Raw genomic sequence first — 26,989 nt, forward strand, 5'->3', positions numbered from 1 at the left:
TTAGTCTAAAAATTTGTGTATTTGTAAATTATTTATATTTAAAAATTTTTTAATTATTATTCTAGTAATTTAAATAACTTACCGGATCGCTCATTAATTTTGCCCAAGGTTTAGGGACGTGTTTACTACTCGCTGCTGGAAATACGCCCATCAATTGTTCCAGAGGTCGGAACTGTAAATAAATTATTTATTTAAAGTAGGTAAATAAGTAAAAGTCCTTGAGATGGTTAAAAGTTAAATAATATAATAATAATATACTAATTATAGTTAAATAATAATAAACTATAGAAAATAATAAATAAAATTATTTTCTGAATATAAAAACTCACCGGAATTGTTCCTTTTTCAAATTCCGTGGAGAGGCCACCGATATTGATAAAGTCACTCGCGAATGGCGCATAATGATATGGAAAATACCATTTCCATGAAGCGCAACCTTGATAATAATATCTTAAGACCCAACAAAGTCCGCGCACATATTGCAAAGCGACATTATTCCTAAACAAAAAATAATTATTTATTTATTTAAAATATACAATAACAACAATAAGGGGATTTTCATTTATTTTCTTTCATTTTTAGTTAAATAAAATTAAATTATAATATTCCAATCAGGTCAGGTCAGTGGAATTAATTAGATTCAATTAAGTGATTAGAAATAAAAATGAAAAGTAAAAAATATACCTGAATGCAAAATTTTCCGGCATAACATCGAATTTTGATTCATAATATCGTTCTTTAAATCCATCCTCCCATAATCGAACCTCATCGTGAGCTTGATCGTCCTCCTCCTCTTGCATTTCATCAGCTTTACGTTTTTGGCCCCTTTTATCCGAATCCTAAAAACAAAGGAAAAACAAAAATTATCTATTTTATTTTTCTTTTAAATTAATTTTTTTTAGTAAATTTAAAAAATTTATTATTATTAAAATTATTACATCAGAGACTGTAATAAAAAAAAATTCTTTCTTCCTTTTAATTAATTTTTTTTTTTAATTCGATTTTTGAAAACTATTAAAATTAAATTAATTAAATCAGCGATTGTAAAAGAAAATTTGTTTTTTGTATATTTTTCGAAATGTCCTAGAATATAGTAATAAAAATAATATTTTTAATTAATATTAATTTAAAATAATATTAATAGGAAAAATAGTTGTAATAATAATAATAATAATAATAATAATAATAAAAATAATAATATTAATAAAGAAAATCATAATTATAATTATGTTTTTCTTTCTCGTAATTTGATTAATTTTGTAACATTATTATTTAGGTACCTATGTACTCAAAGGGCACAGACCGTTTACAATTTATAAATAAATAAATAAATAAAATAAAAATAATAGGATAATGATAATAATTTTGTGAAAATAAATGACAATCACACCTCAGGAACAATCATATTGTGAAGAGCAGTTTTAGCATCTATTCCTTTTAATGCACGATCCGCTGCATTTGTATTATAATTTCTACCCTCAACTCTCATTAAATATGCCTCTTGTCTTGCATTTTGTACTGGATTCACGGATTTTCCCAGAGCCTATAAAACATTATATACAAATAAATATATAATATTAGAAATTAAATTATTTAAAAAAAAAAATATTTTTTTAATTTTTAAAATTTAGCAAATCATTCAATTAACATAAAATTAATTATAAAATAAAATAATAATAACATATTTTGTAATTAAATTAAATTGAAAATTCGATTTTTTTAAAAAAAATTAAATAAATAAAAATATACTCACAACAGGCGCAAATTGTCCAGAAGGAACCCATTGTGGTTTAAAATTACTGATTGCCTCCATTCTTCGTTTTTTATTTTTCTCCCGTTGCTTGAATGCCAATTCATTCTGTTGTCGTTTTTTAAAAATTTCATCCTCCATATTACCCAAATCGGACATAATTAATTGTACTCTGTCCAAATTTACATCACCATTTTCTGTCAAGAAACCCTATTACAAAAAAAACAAAAATTAATAAGAAAAAAAAAAAAATACTAGAAAAAAAAATAAAACTTACCCCCGTTTTATATACAGTCTTTTTATATAAATTAACGAGTCGATCAATGGCGCCCTCACGAATTTCCAATGATGGTAAATGCGGTAGAAAATCATTTCCAACGAAAAAACACATAAACACCCAATCGTCAATTGCCCTTTCAAAATCATATTTAAATGGCAAATTAGGCATTTGTAATTCCCTCTCTAAATATTCACGTAGAACATTTAAGCGTACAAATATAAATTGACACTCGGAACCAAATGTCTCTTGTTCCAATGTATTTGGTTCGGAACCAGTGCAATCTTTCATCTCATGGCCCAATTGACCGCAAATATCGCATGGCCTTGGCTTATTTGGCTTAAATTCTTCACGAATTATTGTAAAATTAGGCTCATGTGTCGCAAGTCCCAACATTATTAAATCAGCATCAGCACCACACAACACGTGCTGTGTATTTGGATCGTGATCCGGTTGAGCTGTTAATAAAAAAAAGAATTATTATCTTTTTGTTTGTTTTTTGTAAATACAATTTTAATAAATAAATCATTTTTATCAACTATTTTTAATTTTTTTTTTAATTCTTTCAATTCGAAAAAAAAATAAAAATAATAAATACCTCTTTGACGACGTATATAGTCCATGATTTTGTGTTCTCCTTCGCCCGGTACATTTGCATCGCTTAAAATAACTTTAATTCCTTTCCAACCTGGATCAGTATTCAATCGATCGTGAATATAATAATGAAGACATGCCGATAGTCTTGCCATAAATGGAGTTCCCTGGTAAAAAAAAATGTCAATTATTTAATTAACAAAAAAAGAAAAAAGAACAAAAAATATTTGAAAAAAAAACATCGAAAGAAAAATTATATTTTATCCGAGGAACGTCCAAATACATTAAAAAAAAATAAAAATTAAATTAGAAAAAAGTTTAAATTATTATTTATTGAAAAATATACAAATATTATCATTTTCAAAATTATTAATTATTATTATTTTCAAAAATTATTTTTTTTATTAGAATTTAAAAAAAAAATTATTTATATTATATTATTTTCAAAAAAAAAAAACAATTTTTGTTCAAAGTTCGAAATAAAATAAAATAAATATTTTCCTATTGTACTGATCGTTAAAAAATAATTTGAAAACTTTTTAAAAAATATATAAAATTATAAAGAAAATTTAAACAAAAAAGAATAATTACCGGCGTGATGCAATTACTGTCAAAATGTTCGCCTTTTGGTTTTTCCGGTGGTAGATACGCTCCTTTTGATTGTAAATCACTTCGAATTCTTTCAATTTCCAAAATTTTCTCACCAGTTTCTTTTGAAGCACGAAATCTACGAGATCTTTGTTGATTCATTTTTGCTCGTGGCGCCTTTAAAAAATAAAAATTTTTTTTTCCACTTAATTAATTTAGTAATTTCACATTAGAAAATTGAGGGAAAAAATTTTCATGTTTTCTAATGATTAATTATTCAATTATTATAATTATTTCTAATATTTAGGATCAATAGAGACAAAAAAAAAACTAAATTTTGTGCACAATTTCTTTTAAACATTTTTTTTTTTTTGAAAAATAATTGTTTTAAAACAATTTAAAAGTAACTGATTTAAAACAATGCTAAAATTTCTAAATGAAAACCATTTAAAAGCAAATAAAAAAGAAATATAATTGCAAAATAATTAAATTTAAATATAAAAAATGTTTAAAAGGGGAAAATAATTATATTTAAATAAATTTTCAACTTCGGTAAAACAACGAAAAACTATTGATAAATTTAAAAAAATAATTAAAATTAAAAAAATAATTAAAATTACAAAAATAATTAAAATTACAAAATAATGGAATAGAAAAAAATTTTACTTCTAAAAAAGTAATTGAATTGAAAAATATAATTATAATAGGAAAATACTTGAATTTTATCTAATAATTAAAACAAAATAAGGGGAATGTAAAAAAATTAAAATTTTAGAAATAATTAAATTTATAAAATAAAAAATTTTAAAACACTGAATTAAAAAAAAACAATTAAATTTACATATATTCTTTGAATATGAAAATAGTTCAATAATTATTAATTATTATATAATAATAATAATTAAAATAAAATTATTATTTTAATAATAATAATTATTATTATATTATTATTATTATTATTATTAATTATTATTTTAATAATAATTAAAAATTTGCAAAATAATTAAATTTAAGAATTATTAAACAGAAAAACTGTTGGAATTCACAAAATAATTGAATTTAAAAATAATCCTAGGCTGTAAAAAAATATTTTTAAAAATGTAAGAAAAAAATTTAAATTCTTAAAATTTGCTTACCACTCCATCGATGGCCATGTAAAGTAATTTTCTCGGTCGGACGATGCGAAATAATCGATCAATGCACTCAAAAATAGCCTCCATCATTTCATCTTCATTTTTTGGAGCAGGTCTGTAAATTAAAAAAAAAAAAAAAAAAAAAAAAAAGTAAATTTAAATTTACATTTTCCTATATAATTTAGTTATTTTCATTTAATGAATTTATTTTTTTCTTTTATTCTTACTTGTCTTCAGGATGTGTGCAAGGATGAATTATCCCATTCATATCAAGATATAAATTATCAAATTCCACTCCATTTGGATTCGGTTCGGCTGAATTTATCGGTACTTGAGTATCATCAATTGTTACTGACTAAAATTTGTAAAATAAAATATTTTTATTGTAAATTAATATTATTATAATAAATAATACGAATAAATAAATAAAAAAAAAACAATACTGTATATTATAAAAAATATAATAATATAACAATATAAAATTGTATATTAATAAAAAAAAAATTCTAATCCAATGTTTCGTTGAGAGAAAATTAAAAAAAAAACCAAAAACTAAATAAATAATTAAATTATGTATTTATAAATAAAATAATTAATTTAGATTTAAAAAAAAAAAAATGCGAAAATGTAAATTAATTTTTTTTTTTTATTAATTTATTATCAATAATTTTTTTTTTAACGATATTAAAACAATTTATAAATCGAATACCGCACTTTGTAAAAGTTGCAAATAAAAATTCCTAACCTCTAAAAATTGGGCTTTGGTAAACTTTTTTCAAATTTTAATACGCACGAGATAAATTGCAATTTTTGTCAAAAAATCATTATTTAATGATAATTATTAATGTTTATTAAATGTATAAAAAATGAATAAAAATACACAAACCTTTTGTTCAATGCATTCAACAATAACCGATGGATATTTTCGACTTAGCCATCGAAAAAATGCTGGTACACCCATGTTTAATTATGATAAAATGAAAAATATAATTCACTCTTTCGTTATAAAACACACTGCAATTACAATATTTTACTATTATATTTAACTATAATAATTGAACAAAATTTGTATTTTTTTTTTTTTACTCCGTTTTTTGATTTTCAAAAAAAAGTTTCAGTGTTTTCATCTGCCATGGCGTACATAACCTCAAAACACACCAAAAGGCGCTTGTTCGCGTCCATCAATCGATAAAACAGTTTTTATATTACCGACTGCAAATATACTTTTTTTTGGGCGCGAATTTTGAAAAATTTTTTACCCAAAAGCGCTAATTGTTTATAAACAATTATTTAATGCGTAAAAAATATATTTTAATTTTAGTTGAAAATATTATTTCTTTTTCCGGAAAATACACTTTTTCAGAAAAAAAAGGGAAAAATTTCTGACGACACAGAAAAAATAAAATTCGAAAATCAATATTTTTTTTGAAATAATAAAATAATAGAAAAATTGAATGTCAGTTGAAGGGCAATAACTATTTTTCAAATTGTTTTATAATCCCAACGTTTTTATCTTTAGTATATTATCGACAATAAGAAAAAAAAAATTCTTATCTTTTAAACACGAGAGAGGTTAGGAAAATTTGTGCGCCTTGACAGTGAAAAACAAAATCGAAAGCCCCCCCCCCCTGCGGTCTCAACACAATCTTAGAGAAAAAGAGAAAGAGATTTATTTTGTAATAGTTACAATCTTCCGTAAGAAAGTTTTTTTTTTTTATTATAATATATACAAATGTCAAAACACTCCTAAGGAATTTGTGAGGCACGACAGTGGGAAGGGCCAGAAAACAAGTTTCTGAGGAAGAAAAAAAAAAAATACTTTTTTTTTCCTGAATTATGGATGGACCACAAACGGTAAGTCCATATGTTATTTATCTTTGATTATTACCACAATTTCAAAAGTTATTTTTTTTTTTATTTATTTAAATTTTTCCCAAATTCATTTTAAAAAATAAATTGTCGGAAAATTTGTTTTAAATTCGTTTTTAAATAAATGGCGAAATTTGACACGTGTGTGATGTATTTCAAAACATAAACAGGTTTTCGCATTTTAAACCTAACCTAACTGATACATTTTTTTTTATTCTCTTTGCGGAAATTTTTTATTTGGAAAAAAAATTCAAAATCAAATGACGTGTCCCATCTGTAGTTAAATCGCGTCTGTGCCATAATAAAGATCGTTTCTTTTGAATTTCTAATTCGAATTTTGGTGAGATTTTTTTTTTTAAATATTATTATTGCATTTTAAAAAAGTAAGATTGAAATTTTTTAATTATTAATTAAATTGCTAATATTTTTTGTTCGAATTTGTAACTTGCTCTTAATTATTGATTTACTGTTATTATTTATTTATTTATTAATTCTAAAATTTATATTTATATTTAATTTATTTATTTACTATTATTAATAATTTATTAATTAATATTATTAATTAATTAACTAATTATTTAATTTTTAATATTTTTTGTTTTTGACCTCTATGTTGTATTTTCCAGAGTTTTATTTTTGTTTTTTCCTGGCATTTAAAAATTATAATTTTTACTAAAAATTGAAATCACAAAATTTAAAAAAATTGCAAAATAATTAGAAATAAATATAAATAGAAAAAACAAATTTTTTTCAAAAATTATCAAGAATAATAAAAAATAAAACGGAAAATAAATTAATAAAATAATTAAATAATTAGGTAAATAAAAATACCAAATAAATAAATAAAAAAAAGAAAAATTGAAAAAAAATAAACTGAAAATACAAAAGTACTTTCCATTACTATTTTTTTTTTTTTTGCATTTAAAAATTATCAGTTTCATAAAAATTTAAATCTCAAAATTGTCATAAATTACAAATAAATATTAGAAATAAAAGCAAAAAAAAATTAAATATAGAAATAAATATTAAATACAAAATAAAAATTCGCAAAAGTTATGAAAAATAATAAAAAATAAAATATAGAAAATAAATAAATAATTAGGTAAATAAAAACACTAAATAAACAAATAAATAAAAAATTATAAAAAAAATACAAAGGAAAAAAAAATTTTTAAATACAAAAGTAAAAAATTGATCATTTTCTTTGCGAAAAATAAATAAATTTGAAAAAATTCAAAATAAAAATTAAATAAATTCAAAACAAAAATAAGAAATACAAAAAAAAAGATAAATAAATAAAAATACAGAAACAATTATAAAAATATAAATAATTAAAATTATGAAAAAAAAAAATTGTACAAAAGACAAGAAATCTAATAATTAATTATTTTACGACAATATTGAAATTAAATTAATTGCAAAATAAACATTTTTTTTTCTTCATTTCAGATAAAAGAAAGTAATTCACTTACCGAAAAAATGGATTTATTCAATTCTTGTTTACTGAATCGATTAAAAACATTGCCACGAGATCCGAGTTTAATTGTCCGTCCTCTAAACACCAATGATTATGAAAAAGGTACAATTTTTTTTCAATTGTAATTTTCTTTTTTCATTTCTCCCATCGAAGATTATAAAAAAAAAAAAAATTCTCCCAATTTCTTCAACTTTTCTAAAAATAAACAAAAAAAAAAATCCGTAAAATCAGTAAGATTACAAAAATTTTTTTTTACATTTCAATATTTATAATTTTCCCCGTCAGTATTTATTTATTTACATGTATTTACAGGCAGTGCCCTTAGTATTATTAAAAAAAAAAAAAAAAAAAAAGTGCAATTACAAAAGAAGTTTAATTTTTGAAAAATTTATGTTTCATCAGGATTTACTCAACTTTTGAGCCAACTCACCGAAGTCGGATCAATAGGAGAAGATCAATTTCTCAGTAAGTTTCGTAACAAATGAAAAAAAAAAAACAAAAATTGCAATAGAAAAATAAAAGAAAAATTCATTAATGAATTTTAAATAAAAAAAAATTAATTAAATTATTAATAATATACATTTTGAAAATATTGAAAAAAAAGAAAAGCTGAAAAATAATAATTAATTCAGAAAAGAAAAATATGAAAAATAAATAATATTATAAGAAATATAAAATGTAAAAATTAGTTTTTCTAGTTTTTCATTCTTTTCATAAAATAGAAAAATTAAAAAAAAAAAAAATTAAATTCCGTCCATTGAAAATTTATATTAAATTTTTTAAATTAATATCAAAGAATTTTTAAATTATTATTTAAAAAATGCGGAAAAATATTAATTTTCATTCTGAGAATCAAAAAAAAAAAAAATTTTCCATTTTTTCAGGTAGATTTGCAAAAATGAAAAACGCCGGCGGCTATTATGTAATTGTAATAGAAGATCGAAATATTGGAAAAATTATAGGCAGCGCTACTTTAGTTGTTGAACAAAAATTCATTCACAATTGCGGTTTGGTAAGTTTCATTTTATCAAAAATCCAACGAAAAAGATTATTTTTTAATTTAAAAGAAAAAAAAATGATTATTGCATTTCCAATAAAATAAAAAAATAAAAATTTGTTTCTATTTTAAATTTTTATATTTTTTTTTCTCCCTTATTTTTAGGCAGAATTTAATTCTCCCCTCCCAACTATAATTAAAATATTTCACCAAGTTTTCAATTATAAAAAAAATTAATTTTTATAAGCAAAAGATTAAATTGAAAATTTCAAAAATTATATAATTTTAATAATTATAATTATTATAAAATAATAATATTATAATAATTATTATAATTTTAGTAAAATTTTTAGAAATTTGATATTTTTCCACTATTTTTTTTTTTTTTTAAATTCCCTGACTTTTTCCTGATAAATAATAAAAATAATAAATAATAAATATATATGAAAATAAAAACCTTTTGGGAATTTTTCAAATTGGAAAAAAAATTTTTTTTTCAAAAAAAAAAAAATTCTTTCAGCGTGGTCGATTGGAGGACGTCGTTGTAAATTCCACATATCGAGGGCAACAATTGGGAAAAATTCTTGTAATGGCAGTAACACAACTCTCACGTCAATTGAAATGTTACAAATTATCACTCGATTGTAAAGACAAATTAGTTCCATTCTACGAAAGTTTGGGCTTCAAACTTGAACCTGGAAATGCAAATCAAATGAACGTTCGATTTCCCGCCAATCAAGCTGAACAATCACATTTATGATAAAAAATAGAAGTTTATAATATTAATTTTTACTGCAAAAAAAAAAAGGCGTCTATTTAATTAATTGTACGCAAAATAATAAATTATTTATTACCGATGGAAAATTAATAGAATTTTTTTTTTCAATTTAGAAAAAAAATTTTCAAATTAAGTTTTTAAAAATAATAAATTGTGAATCTCCTACGAGGAAAAAAATGACTTTCAAAAAAATATTGAATCAACGATTTTAAGAAATGTATATTTTCGTGAATAAAATTGTAAAAGAATTTTACAAAAAAAAAAAAATTGAAATCAGTTATTTTTTTTCCCCTTTTTGAAAAAAAAAATTGGAAGAGAATTTTCTTTTTTCAAAAAAAGATTAAAAAATAAACATTTAGCTACTAATATACAAGAATCATAACTATAATTATAATTTTCAAATATTATAGTTATTTTAATTATTATTTATAATTATTAAAATTTATTATTAATTAATATTTTGACTAATTAAAAATTCGTTAATTGTAATATATATATATCTACTTGTTAATTATCCGGAATATTGACGAATCAATCGAATTTAGTCAATTATGAATAATTCAATTTTTTTTTAATTCAATAATTTAGAAAAATTGAATTATTCATAATTTAAAATTTATATTCACAAAATTGATTAATATTATTATTTCGATAATTATTATTTTTTTTTTAAATTGCTAAATTATTTCGTTACTTAACTCTTAATTGTCAAATCTTGATTTATTTTCTTTTTTCATTTTCTAAAATTAAATTAAACTTCTCTGATGAGACGGATTATTTTTCAGTCTCTCGGCTCGTTTTGCTTCAATTTCACGATGTCGTGCCAATTTTCGTTCCTCGCGTTTCTTTTTAGCCTCCTCTAAACGATTTGTTGGTCCTAGAACGACTGGACATAAAAAGCAAAGGGACAAAATTATTTTATAATTTTAAAATTACATTTTTCGAAATCGTTTCAGTTTTTCTTTTTTTATTTTTTACCTGGTTCAAGTGGTGGAAATTCTTCCAACGGTTGAAATTCTCCATCTTCCCAACCAATTTCCAATGATTCTTTTGTATTTTGACTTCCCTCAGCGGCTTCTTCTTCCTGTTTAGAAAAAATAAATATAAAATTAAATGAAAGAACAACAAAAAGAGAAAAAATTTTTTTTTGTTGAATTAAATAAAAGAGGGAAGAAAAAAACGAACCGGCTTTTCTTCAAGACTAATCCATGGTTCGTGAACTTTCGGCGAATGTGAAGAAGGCGAAGCGTTACTCGTTGAAGTTCCCGTCGATGGCTGTTGCTCTAAATCGCCCCAATCACCATTTTCCCAGGAATCCCAATCGTTCTCTGGATTTGGATTCACATTCACCTGCGGATCGTGCTCGTGATCATGATCCAATGATGTCATACTTGTTGCGCTACTCGTCGTCGCCGTTGTACTCGCACTACTCTGCGAACTGCTCGCTTGCTCTGAAAAAAAATTCGAGAACGCAAATTGTCATTTACAAAAAAAAATTCCTTCAACAAAATAATAAATTCAAAACTAGTTTTAAAACAAAAATTTAAATCCAAAAAAGAAAAAAGGGTAGAAAAAATTAAAGAAAAATAAAAATATAATAAATATAAAAAAATGTAATAAAATATAAATCTTTAGTAAAGTTATAAATAAAATAATAATTTTTATAATTAAATTTAAAAAAAAAACATTAAATCTATTAATAAAGAAAAATATATTTTTTTAATTTTGTATTAAACCAAGTCCACTTCTGGGCCGAAAGGCTGAAGCCTAATTAATAAAATAAAAATATTAATAAAGAAAAAAGTAGTTTCTATTATCGAAAAAATGTTTTGAAATTAGTTTTGTTAACTAAAATAAATAAATTTAATTTTGAATAAAACCTACCCAAAGACGCGGGTTTATTTAATAAAATTCTAGAGGCATTGGAAGATTTTGGCGTGTCTGATTGGCTGCGATAGAATTTTGCCGTGACTGCTGTGACGGCCCAACCGGCCCAAGTTGCCGCTGCATTACTCAAACTCGGAGTTGCCGTATTGACATCCGCCTCTGAAGAGAGAGAAAAAAAAATAGAATTAAATTTTTTTTAAAAAAAAAAGAAAAACATTTCTTAAAAAAAGGGAAATTTTTTTTTTAAAAAACTTCTCGTAAAATTTCAATTTCGAAAAAGAAAAATAAAATTATTCTGTCCCCTTTAATTTTCCAAATAAATAATTAAAATTAATATAAAAGTTAGAAAAAAATTTCAAAAAAGGATAAAATTTCAATAAAAAGAAATAAAAGTACAAAAAATTAGAAAATTGTTTTAAATTTCAAAAACTCCATTATTTTTTTTTCTCTATTACTTACCCATTGATTCGCGAAGGCTTGGATCAACGGAAACGCGTTCAAGTTTCGAGAGAAATCCCCGTATTGTCCTAAAAGCATTGTCCCTAACTCCTTTATCCAAATCAGTTGTCAATGGACACATCGCTGGTAAAATTCTTTGCGCCACTTCCTGCAATAAATAATATTGTTGCGTTGCCGTTAATGCCAATATACTTGCGCTTCTTGCCGGTGGAAATGGATCTCTCGTTCCTCTTATAAATGCTCCAATCAAGACCTGTAAACAAATTTTTGAAAAAAAAATTTAAAATTTCAATTTTCATTTTAATTTCTAATGAAAATATTAACAAAATTGAAGAGAGAAAGGAAAAAAAAATCACCTTTTGTCGAATTTGCGGATGCAAATGTTGTGCAATTTTTCCAAGACAAATTGTCGTATTCGTTCGAATTCCACCTTGATCGTCTTTTGATTGAAGTTTCGCAAAATATCTCAAAACTTCAACATTTAAATTATTATAGTCCAATTTTGATGCCAAATGAACAATTGATTTCACTGTTTGCTCGCGAACTGTTGGATTTGTATCTAAAAATCCCCGAGCAACCTAGAGAGAGAGAAAAAAAAAATTAGCATTTTTTCCACTAAATAAACAATTCTTATTTTTATTGAATATTCAGTAAAATAAAAAAATTAAAATTTAGTAAACAAAAACATCAGCCACAAAAAAAAAAAAATAGTATTCTCTCTCAAAAAAAAAAGGAAATTTGGAAAAAATAAAATAAAAATTCTCCATTAACAGAATTTTTTTTAAAAATTACAAATTATAAAATATTAGTAATTAATTATTATTACATATAATAATCGTGAATATCTTTCGTTCATTCTGTCCACACCTGAAGTTAGTATTTGTTATAGGTCTTTTGTTTTTTTTAAATGTATTGTTTGACATTATTTTGTGTTGGTTAAAATTTTTCAATGTTTTTTTGGCATTGTTTGGATAATTAATTTTGAATCGAAATTTTAAAAAATAATTGAATTTTATTTTATTTTAAATTGAAAACTTGGTAAATAATTGAATTTTAAATTGAAAATTTGAAAATAATTTAATTTTAGTTGATTGTTGATTGAAAATTTGAAAATAATTAATTTTAGTTGATTGCTGATTGAAAAATTTGATAATAATTAATTTTGACTCGAAATTTTGGAAAATAATAAAATTTTAATTGAAATTTTGGATAATAATTTAATTTAAGTTGATTTTGGATTAAAATTTCGGGAAATAATTGAATTTTAATTGAAATTTTCGATAATAATTTAATTTAAGTTCATTTTTAATTGAAAATTTCGATAATTAATTTTGAATAGAAATTTTAAAAAATAATTGAATTTTATTTTATTTTAAATTGAAAACTTGGTAAATAATTGAATTTTAAATTGAAAATTTTGAAAATAATTTAATCTTAGTTGATTGAAAATTTTGATAATAATTAATTTTAGTTGATTGTTGATTGAAAATTTTGATAATAATTAATTTTGACTCGAAATTTTGGAAAATAATTGAATTTTAATTGAAATTTTGGATAATAATTTAATTAAAGTTGATGTTGAATTAAAATTTCGGGTAATATTTGAATTTTATTTAATTTTAAATTGAAAACTTGGTAAATAATTGAATTTTAAATTGAAAATTTGGAAAATAATTCAATTTTATATATAATTTAATAACATATAATAATAATTTTCATTATTATCATTTAATATGAAATAATATTCTAATAAATTTAAATTATTATTGATAATATTAATCTTTAATTTCTTTATAACAAACAATTAAATACTCAATTTGGCGCGCTTGCGCGCGTTTAATATTGCTAGTTAGTAATAGTAATTATAAAATATAGCAAAAAAAATAAAAATACCTGTGGAAAAATTGCCTCATTCACTGTTGTCGATTGCAAATGATTAATATACTGATCGAGTTGTCGAAGTAGATGAAGTCGCGTTGCACGATCATTGGATGCGAATAATTTCACGACACATGAGACAACACGTTTTTGATATTCAGCATCGGGTAATTGTCGGCCAAGTTGAAGAAGTGGTGGTAAAACGGCACTACCAGCATCGCCATATTCAAAAGCAGCGACAAGAAGCGGTAATATTTTATATCTACCAACACCATCGGGAAATGAATCCAATTGACTTGCCAATTGTGAAAAAAATCGTCCCTTTTCACTTCGTTCTTTAACTTGTATTTCCTCAAGAAATAATAGTGCATCGACAAGATCATTTTTAAAAAATCCCCCATTACTACGACAACGTGCAATAACATCAGCGGGATTTGGTCTTCCCTCTGCGTTTAATCCTGTTAATTCTTGGAAGACTGACAATAATTGTCGGGGAATCTTGAAAATAAAATATATATATAATAATTAATTTAATATATTTTAATATTTAATATTTAATATTTAATATTTAATATTTAATATTTAATATTTAATATTTAATATAATAATTTCATAATAAAAATTGTAATTATTCTTTAAAAATTTAACTATAGTACAATAATTGTATTTTTTTCCAATTTTTCTATTTTTTTTACCTTCTCTTTCTGTTCAAGATTCATTGAGGAAGAAAGTGGACCGTTAAATGTCTCCCAAATCAATGTTCCCAGACCCCACATGTCAATAGAACTGTAAATAAAATAATTTTCATTATGTATTTTTAAAAAAGAAATCTAATTACTAATTAATTAGATAAAATAAATAAATATTTAATACAATTTGTTTAAAATGAAGAAATTTTATTACAAAAAAAAAATATTTGCAAAATTTGTAGGAAAAATAATTTTTGTCATTTCTCAAAGAAGAAGAGAAATTATCTAATTAATAATTTATTTATTTAATCACAATCTAATTAATTAATAATTAAGAAAATAAAAATTAATAATATTTAATTTCAAAAATTTTTCAACAATTGTTAAAATAAAGAAATATGGAAAAAATTTGTAGGAAAAATAATTTTTTGTCAAAAAAGAAATTTATAATAATTAAAATTATTAAAAATTATTAAAATTAATTAAATATATATATAAGAAAAGAAATAAATATTACCATTTTGTTGTTGGTTTAGAACTATCTTTGGCCTCAGGTGGACGATAAATTTGTAAAGCTTGCGGCAACATTGTGTAAAGTGAATCGACAATTGTCATATATTCAACGCCACCCAATTTCCATTCTCCGCTTTCTTCATTGACAAAAACCGACCACATATTCACATTATTGTGTCGTAAATTTCCATCGTTATTTAAAAAGCTCAATGCTCTCTAATAAAAAAAAAAAAAAATTTCCCCATTTTATTTTTTTTATATTTAATTTTCACTTTTTATTTTTATTGAAATAAATCCAAACAGTCACAAAGAACAATTATTTTAGTGGATTAGCAAAAATAATAGAAAAAATGCCACAATATTGCAATTAGAAAAAAAATTATAGAAATTATAAAAAAAAATAAATTATAAAAATGAGAAATTAGAAAATAGAAATTTAAAAAAAAAAAACTAATTTTAATATATTTTTTTTAATTTGTATTTGTAATTAATTTTTTAATTTTAAAAAGAAAAAAAATTCTAAAAAACAATTTAATTACAAAATCAGGTAAATTAAATTAATAAGCAAAAATTATCAAAATATAAATCAGTGAAAATTTAATATTGTAGAACTGAAAAAAATAAAAATTTAAAAATAATAATTCTTACCGTTATTTGAAATATTCCCCAGGAAAAGTAGAGTTCTCGTTTAGAGCCTTCGCCCATTTCTGACATTGTTGCAAGTCGACTATGCAAAGGTATTACTCTTTCCGTTGCAAGATAAACCATTTTTTCCGTCTGAAAATTTAAAAGAAAAAAAATTTTATAAACTTTATTTATTTTTAATAAATTAATTAATTTTATGAATTATTTTCCAAAATATGAAATTTTTTACATAGAAATAAATATTTTAAAACAATTCTTCGGAAATAAATAATAAATAAATAATAATAATAATAAATATTTACCTCTAAACTATCGAGATATGAAAGAATACTTGGATGTTTAAGTGTTTTTAGCCTTTTAACTGCGGCTCTTGCAATTTCAAGTTGATATTCTCCTCCATTTTTTATATCAAAAACAAATACAGAAACTTCTGCATCGCCCGTTGAGCCCTGAAAAAATTTTATTCAATTTTATAATAAAATTTGTTTTTGTTCGGTAGGTTTTATTTTTTATTTTTTTTTTTTCCCCCATTTTATCAAAAATCCAACGAAAAAAGAAAAACATTAAATTCTTTTTTAATAAATAAATAATAAAAAGAAAAAAGGTAACAAAAAAATAAATTTTTCTTACATTTATATTCAAATACTAAAAAAAAACCATTTCAATAATTGAAAAAAAATAATTATTTGGTAATTAAATTATTTTTAATTTTTTTTTTTCAATTTTTTTTTTAATTTAAAAATTTAATTAATCTTTAAAATTAATTAAAAAAATTTTTTTAATTTTTACGAAAAATTTCATTTAAATATTTTTATAATAAATTAATTAATTTAATAATTAGTAAATAAATTTGATAAAAATTAAAAAAATGGATGAAAATTAAAATAATTTCATAGAAAAAATTTTATTTAATAAAAAATCTATTTTTTTTTCTTTTTTTTTTTTTGAAATAATTTAAACATTTCGAAGAATTTTAAATATTTTCAAATTGTAGAAAAAATGAATCAATAGATTCTTTAAAAAATTAATTTTTAACGAAATTTTGCAATGCAATAAATATTTATATTAATTTTACGCAGTACTTCCATATGCGTTGAGGAAAATTAAAAATTACAAAAAGAAAATAAGTTTTTCGTAAATAAAAACAAAAAATTAGCTTTCGATACAAAAAAGAAAATCATTAAAACTTAATATTAGTGAAAAATATTACAAACGTACAAAATATTATTTTAAATAAAAATTGTTTCTAAATAAACAACAAAAGAAAATTAAATTCAAAATTAAAGTTAAAAATCAAAAATATCAATTGAACATAACCTCAAAAAAAAAAAAAAAAAAAAATTTCCGCAAATTAATCAAAAAACGCCTTCACCCCTAATATATAGTTTTGTGAATTTTCTAAACAGAAAAAAAAGAAATAAAATTCAAAATTTTACCTTTCTTCTCGCTCGATGAAGTGACCAAATACTTTTATTTGTAAAACCACTGACCGGTTCTCCAATTTCATAAGGAAAATCTTTGGTAGGATCACGAGAGAAAAACGACCACATTTTTTTTTTTTTTATTATTTAAACAATTCTCTAGTTATTCAATAAAAATGAGAATATTTCATTTTTTTTCCCCTCGTGCCACAACAAAATAATCACAAATAGTAAAACATCTGATTACACACATATATATACGTCACTATTTTTGAATCATAATAATAATTGTATATATATGTCACTTTTTGACGTTTTTTTTTTGACACATGAAAAGTTCTCGCATGGCGAAATTTGTTCTAAAATTTCCTGACGTTTCGTCGCGTTGGGTCACGTGATCAAGACAAACACCTATTTTAATATACAAATTGAATTAAAAATATTTTTTCAAGAAAAAAACTATTACAAACTTGTTGATAAAACATATTTTCTTAATTCCATCCACACGCGAAAGAAATAAAAAAAAAAAAATATGAACGAAACGGCTCCCAACCTTGTGACAACCTATTCATTTAAAGGTGGTAAAGAATATGTTTTGAAAATGAGAGTAACAACACTTCGCGGGAATTCACAGCGTAGTCTTGATTTATCAGTGACTGATAAATACACTGGCGAGGATTGGCACTCAGCTTACGATATCGCGTGTAATTATTACTTCAATTATTTTTTTATTAATTATTAATTAAAAAAAAAAAAAACTCCCGTGTCTTTGTGTGTTTGAACTTTGACAGGTTTCTTCCTCTGTGTATGTGATTTGAGAGTCACTGTGCGCACAAGGAAACACGAACTCTGGTGGACAAGTTTTCTACTTTTTAAAAGTAGCGGGAATTTTTTGAAATTTGAAAATGATAAATTTTTCAAAAATTACGATTAGTTTTTATTAATTTTCAAATTAGATATTAATATATTATTATTTATTGCTTTTTTTAAATAATTACTATTATTATTATTATACTATTATTACTATTATAAAAAATATATTTTTTATTCCAAATAAATTGTATTTTAAATTTAAAAATACATTAATGCCAAAAATAAATAGAATAAAAAATAAATTATTTCGCATTAATAAATTGAAAATTTATTGTAATTTAAAATAAAAATAATTTAAAATACAATTTTTTAATTTGAAATAAGAAATATATTTTAAAAATCTAAAAAATGGTAAAAAATTTGAAAATTATGGTTTAATTGATAAATTTTAGGAAATTTTTGTTTTCCTTTTTTTTTTTTTTGCTTTCAGATATCGAAAATTTGACTCACAAGACGGGAAATTATAAACAATTTGACATATTTGTGGCGATGTTACAATCAGGACTTTTAAAAGTAAACAAACAAAATATTAATTAACAATATTAATTATTTTGATATTTTTAAAAAAATAATCAATAATTTACAAAAAAAAAAATTTTTATCAATTTTTACTTAAAAATTTTTAAAAATCAACATTAATTGACTATGGGATTATTTTTCTTGCAAATAATAAAAATGTAACGAATAATAATTAATTAATAATTAATCAATAATAAATTAATAATTAATTAATTATAAAAAAATATCTTAAAAAAAATCATTAAAAAAATTGAAAATTAAAAAAATACAAAGAAAATCATTATAAATAAAGTAAATAAATGATTATAATAAAAAAAATAGAATAAAATAATAATTAATGAAAAATAAAAATAAAAATGATTTTTTAATGAAATTTTTAGACTAGCGAGTCCATTAGTTTGGATCTTCTCACTTTTGAGGATTTGGAACTTTTACGATCGCGACGTGCTGACAATTATTCAAATCCTCCAGTAAATCACAAAAATAATAATCGACGTTATTTAATTCTCACATATACAGTCGAATTCGATCGGTAAATAAATACAAAAATTCATGTAAATAAATTCCATTTTTTTTAAATTTACAAAAAATATCTACTTTGAATTTATTTTCTATTTCTATTGTTTTTTTTACTTTTCTCTTTATTATTTTTATAATTTTAAATATTTTTTTTAAACGTTAAAAATGTTTATTTTAATTTTTGTTTAATGTTAAAAATTTCTATTTATTATTTTTTAAATGTTTATAATAATTTCTTATTTATTTATTTCTTTATAAAGAAAAAAAAAATTAAATGCAATAAATTTTTTTTTGTAAATTTTCATCAAAAGTTAGAAAAAAAAAGTCAATTTTAGAATTAATTGATTTTTAAAACCGAATCAAAAAAAATTTTTTTTTGCCCAATGATGATAATTTCTTATAAGAATCCATTATCCATTACCTCTGGAGTATTGTGGACCTCCAGATCCATCAATTTTACAAGCGACAATTCGAAAACTCGAAGCGGAAATCGAGAAACTCAATTCCACTGGAGTCAATAAAGATTTACAAACAAGAGTCGAACAATTAACATTAGCCAATCGAAAACTTATTCAGGATAATCAAAAATTAATTTCCGGTAAACATTTACGAAAGAAACAAATTTAAATTTTATATAATTTATAATAATAGTAATTAATAAAAATTATTAAAATTATTATTATTTTCATTACTATTATTATTAATTAATTAATTATTAATATTAAATTAATATTTTCTAAATATTGTGAAAATTTCGTGGAATTTTTCAAGAGAACAATTTTGCAAAATAAAAAAAAAAAAAATTGAATAATAAAAGTAAAGAAAATAATAATAAAAATATATAATAAAAAATACAATACCTAATAGAAATAGTAATAAATCATATGTAATATTTAATAAATATTTAAAAAGAGAAAGAATAAATAAATAAATAGGAAAAATTAAAAAAAAAAAAAAAAATTCTCACAGGAAAAGGATCTCGACATTTGTTGAATTCGGTGAAATCATTGGAGAGAAATGTCGCCGAGGAGAGAGCGTCATTTCGTTCGCAAATACAAAAATTGCGTGCTGAAAATGCGTCTCTTAATGGAAAAATTCGACAATTGCAACAGCAACAACAACAAACAACGGGAAATCGAAAATTTCCATTGTCAAGAAATGCAAGTCCATCATTTAGAAAACGTTGCACAACTCCGCCACGTTCATCGCAAAGTTATCCAAATTTTCGACAACAAAGTCGAAGTCAATCGCCGGCATTTTCCAATCATGCAAAAACTTCCAGTTTATCACGAAGTAACTGAAACAAAAAAAAAAAAAACAAAACTTCTCCAAAAAAACAAATGCTAATTAAAAAAAAAAAAAAATTTTAATTATTTCTATTTTGTCTAAATCTTTCCATTGTCCCAATAATTTTCTAAATTAATTAATTAATAATAAATAAAATGAATAAATAAATAATTTAAAAAAATTAAATTATTTAACTAGTAAAAAGGCTGAGAAAAATAAAAATATCCTTTTCTACTAAAAATACAAAAAGTAGTTAATTAATAAGTTAATAAATAAATAAATATTTTCTTCTCAGGTTCCTCGGTTGAGTCAAGAAAATCAAAACATTCACCCCGACGAATCACGAAAAAATCCAATAGGCTCAAAACCAAAGGTAAAATAACATTATTTTCCATAAATTTTGATTTAAAGAAAATTAAATTTTGAATTTAATTAAAAATTTGTAATTAAACTAAAATTAATTAAAAACTATTTTTTTAATTTATCATAAAAATCGATAAATAATTAAAATTTAGAAACCAATTTCGAAATCTAGAATTAAAATTAAAAACTAGTATTTTTTTTTAGAAATTTATCACAAAAATCGTTAATTATTAATTTGAAATTTAGAAATCGATTTTCGAAACCTAGAAACGAGGATCCGAACACTGCAAAAAATGCTTCATGAAGGAATCAATTTTTACTAATATTATTATTATTATTATTATTGAAAAAAAAAACTTCAGAGAGAATCTACCATTTCTTTTGTATATGTACATGTAATATACTTAAAAACAAAAATAATACATCAAGCTTGAAAATCGTCGCTAAATGTTATTGTATATTGTAAACCTAAAATATTTACAAAAAGGCAAAGAAAAAGAAAACAAAAGGGAAGAGTCACAATTAGAAAGAAGAATGAACTCGATTTCAATAAAAAAAAAAAAAATAAAAATCACTTCTTCTTTTTTTTAAAAAAAAAGTTTATAAACAAAAATATAACCGTATTTTTTTTTTTTAACAAATAAAATTAAATCGAGACAAAAATTTTCTTTTCTAAAAAAAATCCCTTTCGCCTGTTTTTCTAAAAAAAAAATATATATTCCCAATTTTTTCCTTTTTATAAAAAAGGCAATTAAGTAATTTTTATAAATTTTCCAAGTGAGAAAATTTAAAAAATTTTTAATTTTTTACTTAATTCCCCTCCCCCCCCCTACAAATTTTTCATTTACATTGAGAAAGAAATTTCTTTTCAATGAGAAAATATTTGTCGAAGAAAAAACAAAACAAATACCTTTTTTTTTAATCCTCCAAAATTTGCGAATTAAAATTTTTTAATATTATTAACTAAGTTTGTCATTTTTTGTCTCATCTTTTTTAAGAAAGGCAATTGCTTGTTGAACAAGTGATAATTTTTCATTATTCTCCAAAATTTCATTTTCAATTTCTGTTGAATTTGTTAATTTGTCAATTTTTTTTGTTATTGGTTTCTCGGGTAATTGTATTTTTGTCTTTTTTGCCATATCGACAATTGTTTTGTTTAAATAATTAATTTCGGCCTCTTGTTGTTTTGATGTTTCATACAATGATTGTATGTCGTCGGTGAATTTTTGTAATTGTTGTTGACGTATTTCTTCTTTTTTTGTTTCTTTTGCAACTTGACGATTATATTCAAGTATTAAACAACCACCGGCAACGCTAAATATAAACATTTCACCAACTAAATTTGCACCCAATTCAATTGCCATTGCTTCATTTAATTTTGCGACTTTTGTTGGTTTTCCCAAATTCATTACATACATTTTTGCCTTCACTTCCGCCCAATGATAAACTGTCGAAAAAAAAGAAGAAAAAAAAATTAGAGAAATATAAAAAATTAGACTTTTTCATTTTGAATTTTTTGTTCTTTAAAATTTAATTACATTTAATTTTAATTTTACTGAAAAATAAAAAATTATTTTTGTTAAAAATTTTCAATTAAAAATATTTAAGAATGTCGAGAAAAATTAAAATAATTTTAAATAATTTAATTTTTTAATTAAATGAGAAATTCAATTAATTTACAATTGGAAAAAAATTTTTAACATTAAAAAAACGAAGTATTTTTTTTTAATACAGTGAAATAAAAAATTAAATAAATAGAAATTAAAATTAGAAGAAAGAAATAATTAAACAATTTAAATTATCAATAAAAATTGATGAAAAAAAAAACAATTTTTTTTACTTACATTGTGCTGGAGGAATAATAAAATATGTTCTAAAAACCGGATGATTTTTTGCTTGTTGAACGAGTAATTTTGCAATAGGCTTGCTTATTTGTTTTATAAAAAGAACACCCAATTTAAGGGCTGGAAAAACTCCCACGACCATTTTTTGTTCTTTTTTTTTTAATTCTATACAATTTTTTTTTTGGTTGCAAATAATTAAATTCAGTTTCTTAGCTGAAAAAGAAAATTCATAAATTAGTAATTTTTTACAACAGAAATTATTGTAATTACAAAATTTTGTTAAAATTACGTAATTACTATGAATAATTAATTAAAAATTTTTTTTTAATAAATAAATAAATAATAATAATAATAATAAATAATTTTTAATTGCAAAAATTCTTAAAATTACACAATTACTAATAATAATTATTAAATAATTTTCCAAATGTTTTTTTATAAATAAATAATAATAATAATAAATAATTAATTTTAAATTTCAAACTTTCTTAAAAATTACATAAATACTAAAAATAATTATTTAATAATTTTCAAATTGTATTTTTATAAATAAACAATAATTATTAATAATAATTAATTTTCAATTAAAAACTTTCTTAAAATTACGTAATTACTAATAAATTATTTAATAATAATTAATAATTTATTTATGATATATAATAATTTTATTTTGAATAAATAAAATTTATTCTGTAAATTTTATATTATTATTATTATTATTATTATTTTAATTATAATTATTATTATTAGAAATTATTGTTGTTAAAATTATTAAATTCGAAATAAAAAAATAACCAAGTAAAAAAAATTTTAAATAAAAGACAAAAAACAAATGCAATAAATAATTTACATAACAATCAAGAATCATGAAAAAAAATTAATAATACAATTTCTAGAAATAATTTAAGAAAACTACCTTCAGAATAACAATGATTTTTCAAATATTATAAACAATAATAGAAAAACAATTTATTAAAAAAAAAATGTTCGGAAGCAAACAAAAAAATCTACAAAAAAAAAATCAATTACTATTCTATGTAATTTTAACTAAATATAATTTTGATTTCGAATTACAAAAATTGACCATGAAAAATAACTATTTTTGTATATAAAATAAAAATCGACCTTGGACTCCGCGTAACATTTCCTAACCTCTATTAAAAAAAAAAGTTATAACTAATTTAATAAAACTATTAATAATTAATTATGCTTGTACTTTTGGAAAAATAATAAAAACAAATTTTAAAAATTCTTGTCATTTATTTATAAATTCGAGAAAAAATAGACAAATTCTTACCTTATAATCGTGTAAGCAAATGAATCATGATATTAAATAAGAAAGACACTGAAAGACACTGTTTATTAAAATAAACTCGATTATATAACATAATCAATAGTCAATTTCGAGTTTTGGGTGAATTAAAAAAAAAACACATTTGTAACTTTCTCTCATTCAAAAGAGCAAAATTTATTAGTAAGTTAAATATCGCACATTGCAGACGACAAAAAATTGACGTCCATCTTGATGGCCATTGTAATAATCCACAAATCAAAAAATTCTTTTCCGTTTTCTATTTTAAGGAACGTAATTTAAAAATTCAATCAGTATCACTATTTTTGTAAATTTCTAATTTTTCTTTCAAAAAAAACTAATTTTCCATTTATATTTCCTTTTTTCCCCCTTACATTTTCAAATTTCCCGTCCGCGTCACGTGATTAAACTATGTCCACCAATAAAAAACCAAACCGCTTCATTCCCGTCTCTTCATTGGTCAACCAGAAACACACAGTAGATTCTAACCAAACCTCACGTCGAATAAGGCCTTAGCAGAATAGATTCTTGAACGGGAACGCAATCGTAAACGGAAACGTAACAATGTGTAAGAGAAGGATAGCAAATATCTTTATTCTTCTCTCACCCATTCTTACGTTTCCGTTCACGATTGCGTTCCCGTTCAAGAATCTATTCTGCTTAGGCCTATAAGAGTCAAAAACACCGATCCCGTTTTTTTTTTTTTACAAAAATTGATTTAAAAAAAAAAAAAAAACTCCTGTGCGTGAAAAAATGTAAAATCTTTAACCGGTTTATTAATTGTGTCAAATTTTCGATATGTGAATTAGTTAGAGAAAAGGGGTAAAGAAAATTAAATAAATCGGAAACGAGAGTGAGAGAGAAAAAAAAGTGTCCGCGAATATTCCCTCCCTTTTCTTTTGTTTGTTCACTCGTTTTGTATATAGCGGACAAGTTCTTCATATATATATGTATAAATATATATATATATATATATATATATATATATATACACGTTTGCCTGCTTTACATGTCTCTCGTATATATGTATCTTCGCGAAGAGTAGCAACAGCAGCAGAAGCAGCAGTACACACAAATACAAAACTAATTGCAAGATACATGGTTGTAGAATGTATCAAATGTATTTGTGTTCACCAAGTTCTTATCTCGTGAATTTCCGGACTTTATCGTTTTTTGACAGATTGTCGACATTGTTTACTCTCGTTTTTTTTAATTTACACGTGAAAAGTTTTTAATTCAACGGCCACAATATATAATACCGGTCATCATCATCATCTCATCATTATGTTCGATTGTTGTTACCAAGTGTGATTCCTCGTTGTCGGAGTGGCTTTAAACTGCTGTGCATGGTATGTCATTTTTGTATATTATATATACATATATATATATTAAATATTACACTATAAATTGATTCGTAAATGGAAAAATTAATTTCTCTTTTCTCCATCTAAAATTTTTTTTTTAACTATTAATAAAGGGGAAAAAAAGTAATATTTTTTCTTTTGTTTCTTTTGAAAAATATATTTTGTGTGCGTGTAACATATATATATATACTTTGCATCTGCTTTTTCTCTACTCCTTTTTTTTCTCTTTTGTTTTCTTGCTGTGTGTGTGTTTGAAAAGTGGAATAAAAAAAATGTCCCTTCTGAAAATAAGATGGTTTCAATTTTTAGAATTCTCTCTCTCTCTCTGACTTTGTTTCAGTGGAAGATATATTTTTTTTTTGAGTTTTTTTTTTCTTATTCATTATTTCTGTGAGAGATTAAATTTTTCGTTTGCTAATTTTTTTTTTAAATTTCGTTTCTTTGCTTCTGTATTTTTTTTTTTTTCGTAAAATTTTTTGCGGGAAGAAAAAAAATTAAAATTTTCGCTTTTAAGTTTCGTTAATTTTTTTTTTTGTATTATATAAAGTGATGATAAAAAAATATATATACATTAAAATTTGAAGCTCTATTTTGCTAATTTTTACAGATTAGATAATTTTTAGATGCTTTAGATTTGACAAAAATTTTTTTTTTCGATAAATACAGTAATTTTTTCATAATCAGTACAATTTTTTCTTTTTAATTTAGCAAAAAAATTTACTGTAAAATAAAAATAATTTATTTCCATTCAGAAATATCTAATCAATCGCAAAAAAATTTTTTTTTTTAAATAAACATTTGTGTAAAATAATATTTTAATATTTCTGTACTTGAAGTTTTGGAAAAAAAATCTTTTTTTTTATTTCTAAAAAAGGTAAGAATTAAACTTAATTTTTTTTTCAAATATATTTAAATTTAAAAAGAAAGAAAATAGATATTCAAATTTTTGCAAAAAAAAAAAAAAAATTGTCGGTATTAATAACGGTTTTTTAAAAATTCGAAACAAGTGCTTTGTTACATCACGGAAATTTATTGAAAGTTTGAAACAGTAAATATTTTGAAAGGTGTCGCAAGGTCAACAAGAAATTCAAAACTTGCGACTCTGCTGAGTTTGTTAAAAGATTAAAAGCAAAGTGTTCATGCTACACAAAATTTTTTAAAGGTCAGCGGATATCCTCTTGATAGTAGCTTAACACGTTCACTGACCAAAGAATTATGGCATTCAATTTTTTGTTCTTTTTTTTTTATTCATTTTTTTTTTCAATCCACAATATTGTGGATGAATTTTAGTTATTTGTGTCCTGACACGGAAAAATAAACAATTAAATAATTAATAAAATAATAATAATAATAACACATAATAATCATAATAATAATAATAATAATAATAATAATAATAATAATAATAAATAAAAATATAATAATAATATAATAATAATATAATAATAATAAATATAATAAATAATAATAATAATAATTACAACGATAGAAAAAAATAAATTTTTTTTAATTTTAATCAATGTATTCCAATAATGTAATTTGTTTAATATTTCCTTAATTTGATAATTAATAAACGTGTAAAAAAAAAGTGAGAAATTTAAAGAATTTATTATTTTTTTTCATGTAGAATAAATAATTTTTTTTTTTTTTTTTTTAATCTTTTCTTGTTGATAATTAATAAAATATTTATATGAAAGAGATATAAATGTAAATTCCGTTGTTTTATTTTTAAAAAATATTGATAAAACTATTTTTTTTCTCTATGAAAATTTGTGTAAAATAAAAAAATTTTTTTTTCACAAATAATCAGTTAGAATTTTTAAATTAATATTGAATTGGATAGAAAAAATCCTTAAAATGGAGGACAATAGATTTCCAAAAATTGCATATAACAGACTAAGAGCTTTGAATCCTAGGGAAACTAAGAAATTTAAATTTAACTGGGCGTGTAAG

At 21.9% G+C, this 26,989-nt stretch overlaps 6 protein-coding genes across 9 annotated transcripts in view; 3 read left to right on the forward strand and 3 right to left on the reverse strand.

The window, feature by feature from the left end:
- LOC127281423 (5'-3' exoribonuclease 2 homolog) overlaps positions 1–5,488 on the reverse strand; it is a 68,527-nt gene extending 63,039 nt beyond the window's left edge. Inside the window, exons 1-11 of the mRNA XM_051305130.1 lie at positions 5,229–5,488; positions 4,570–4,697; positions 4,346–4,457; positions 3,213–3,386; positions 2,626–2,788; positions 2,028–2,485; positions 1,754–1,960; positions 1,391–1,543; positions 685–839; positions 330–498; positions 83–172 (exon numbers count right to left, since the gene is read on the reverse strand). Of these exons, the coding sequence (XP_051161087.1) occupies positions 83–172; positions 330–498; positions 685–839; positions 1,391–1,543; positions 1,754–1,960; positions 2,028–2,485; positions 2,626–2,788; positions 3,213–3,386; positions 4,346–4,457; positions 4,570–4,697; positions 5,229–5,303 (1,884 nt within the window). The 5' untranslated portion in view covers positions 5,304–5,488. The remainder of the gene's footprint in view (positions 1–82; positions 173–329; positions 499–684; positions 840–1,390; positions 1,544–1,753; positions 1,961–2,027; positions 2,486–2,625; positions 2,789–3,212; positions 3,387–4,345; positions 4,458–4,569; positions 4,698–5,228) is intronic.
- A 462-nt stretch (positions 5,489–5,950) lies between these two features.
- LOC127281430 (probable glucosamine 6-phosphate N-acetyltransferase) lies at positions 5,951–9,457 on the forward strand. Of its 2 annotated transcripts, none has more exons than XM_051305143.1 (5): positions 5,951–6,196; positions 7,661–7,790; positions 8,091–8,153; positions 8,573–8,700; positions 9,206–9,457. In XM_051305143.1, the coding sequence occupies exons 1-5, from the start codon at positions 6,179–6,181 to the stop codon at positions 9,443–9,445; spliced, it is 579 nt and encodes a 192-aa protein (XP_051161100.1). In that variant the 5' UTR covers positions 5,951–6,178; the 3' UTR covers positions 9,446–9,457. The 2 variants fall into 2 exon arrangements, with proteins under 2 accessions (XP_051161100.1, XP_051161101.1); XM_051305144.1 differs by lacking the exon at positions 5,951–6,196 and adding an exon at positions 6,398–6,551.
- Positions 9,458–9,846: 389 nt separating this feature from the next.
- Positions 9,847–17,431, reverse strand: LOC127281424 (N-terminal kinase-like protein). Its single transcript, XM_051305131.1, has 12 exons — positions 16,971–17,431; positions 15,837–15,983; positions 15,538–15,666; positions 14,894–15,105; positions 14,383–14,473; positions 13,703–14,185; positions 12,166–12,387; positions 11,810–12,062; positions 11,348–11,509; positions 10,649–10,914; positions 10,442–10,547; positions 9,847–10,349 (listed from the first exon to the last, which is right to left on the reverse strand). Exons 1-12 carry the CDS (start codon positions 17,082–17,084, stop codon positions 10,210–10,212), a joined length of 2,325 nt encoding a protein of 774 aa, XP_051161088.1. The 5' UTR covers positions 17,085–17,431; the 3' UTR covers positions 9,847–10,209.
- A 55-nt stretch (positions 17,432–17,486) lies between these two features.
- Positions 17,487–21,423, forward strand: LOC127281427 (centrosomal protein CCDC61-like). 2 transcript variants are annotated; one of them, XM_051305136.1, is made up of 7 exons: positions 17,487–17,659; positions 18,259–18,341; positions 18,728–18,879; positions 19,271–19,464; positions 19,836–20,159; positions 20,449–20,526; positions 20,763–21,423. In XM_051305136.1, the coding sequence occupies exons 1-7, from the start codon at positions 17,488–17,490 to the stop codon at positions 20,837–20,839; spliced, it is 1,080 nt and encodes a 359-aa protein (XP_051161093.1). In that variant the 5' UTR covers position 17,487; the 3' UTR covers positions 20,840–21,423. The 2 variants fall into 2 exon arrangements, with proteins under 2 accessions (XP_051161093.1, XP_051161095.1); XM_051305138.1 differs by having other exon boundaries at positions 20,721–20,791.
- LOC127281429 (putative OPA3-like protein CG13603) lies at positions 20,020–23,891 on the reverse strand. Of its 2 annotated transcripts, XM_051305142.1 has the most exons (4): positions 23,658–23,891; positions 22,361–22,573; positions 21,427–21,963; positions 20,020–20,163 (listed from the first exon to the last, which is right to left on the reverse strand). In XM_051305142.1, exons 2-3 carry the CDS (start codon positions 22,500–22,502, stop codon positions 21,476–21,478), a joined length of 630 nt encoding a protein of 209 aa, XP_051161099.1. In that variant the 5' UTR covers positions 22,503–22,573; positions 23,658–23,891; the 3' UTR covers positions 20,020–20,163; positions 21,427–21,475. The 2 variants fall into 2 exon arrangements, with proteins under 2 accessions (XP_051161099.1, XP_051161098.1); XM_051305141.1 differs by lacking the exon at positions 20,020–20,163 and having other exon boundaries at positions 21,424–21,963.
- Positions 23,892–24,409: 518 nt separating this feature from the next.
- LOC127281425 (tyrosine-protein kinase Btk29A) overlaps positions 24,410–26,989 on the forward strand; it is an 84,017-nt gene continuing 81,437 nt past the window's right edge. The window contains exon 1 of the mRNA XM_051305132.1: positions 24,410–25,021. The gene's annotated coding sequence lies outside the window, so the exon portion shown is untranslated. The remainder of the gene's footprint in view (positions 25,022–26,989) is intronic.

Source organism: Leptopilina boulardi, unplaced genomic scaffold, assembly GCF_019393585.1.
Source record: "Leptopilina boulardi isolate dan_hultmark-lab unplaced genomic scaffold, ZJU_Lbou_2.1 LbouV2_266, whole genome shotgun sequence".
NCBI classification, from domain to species: domain Eukaryota; kingdom Metazoa; phylum Arthropoda; class Insecta; order Hymenoptera; family Figitidae; genus Leptopilina; species Leptopilina boulardi.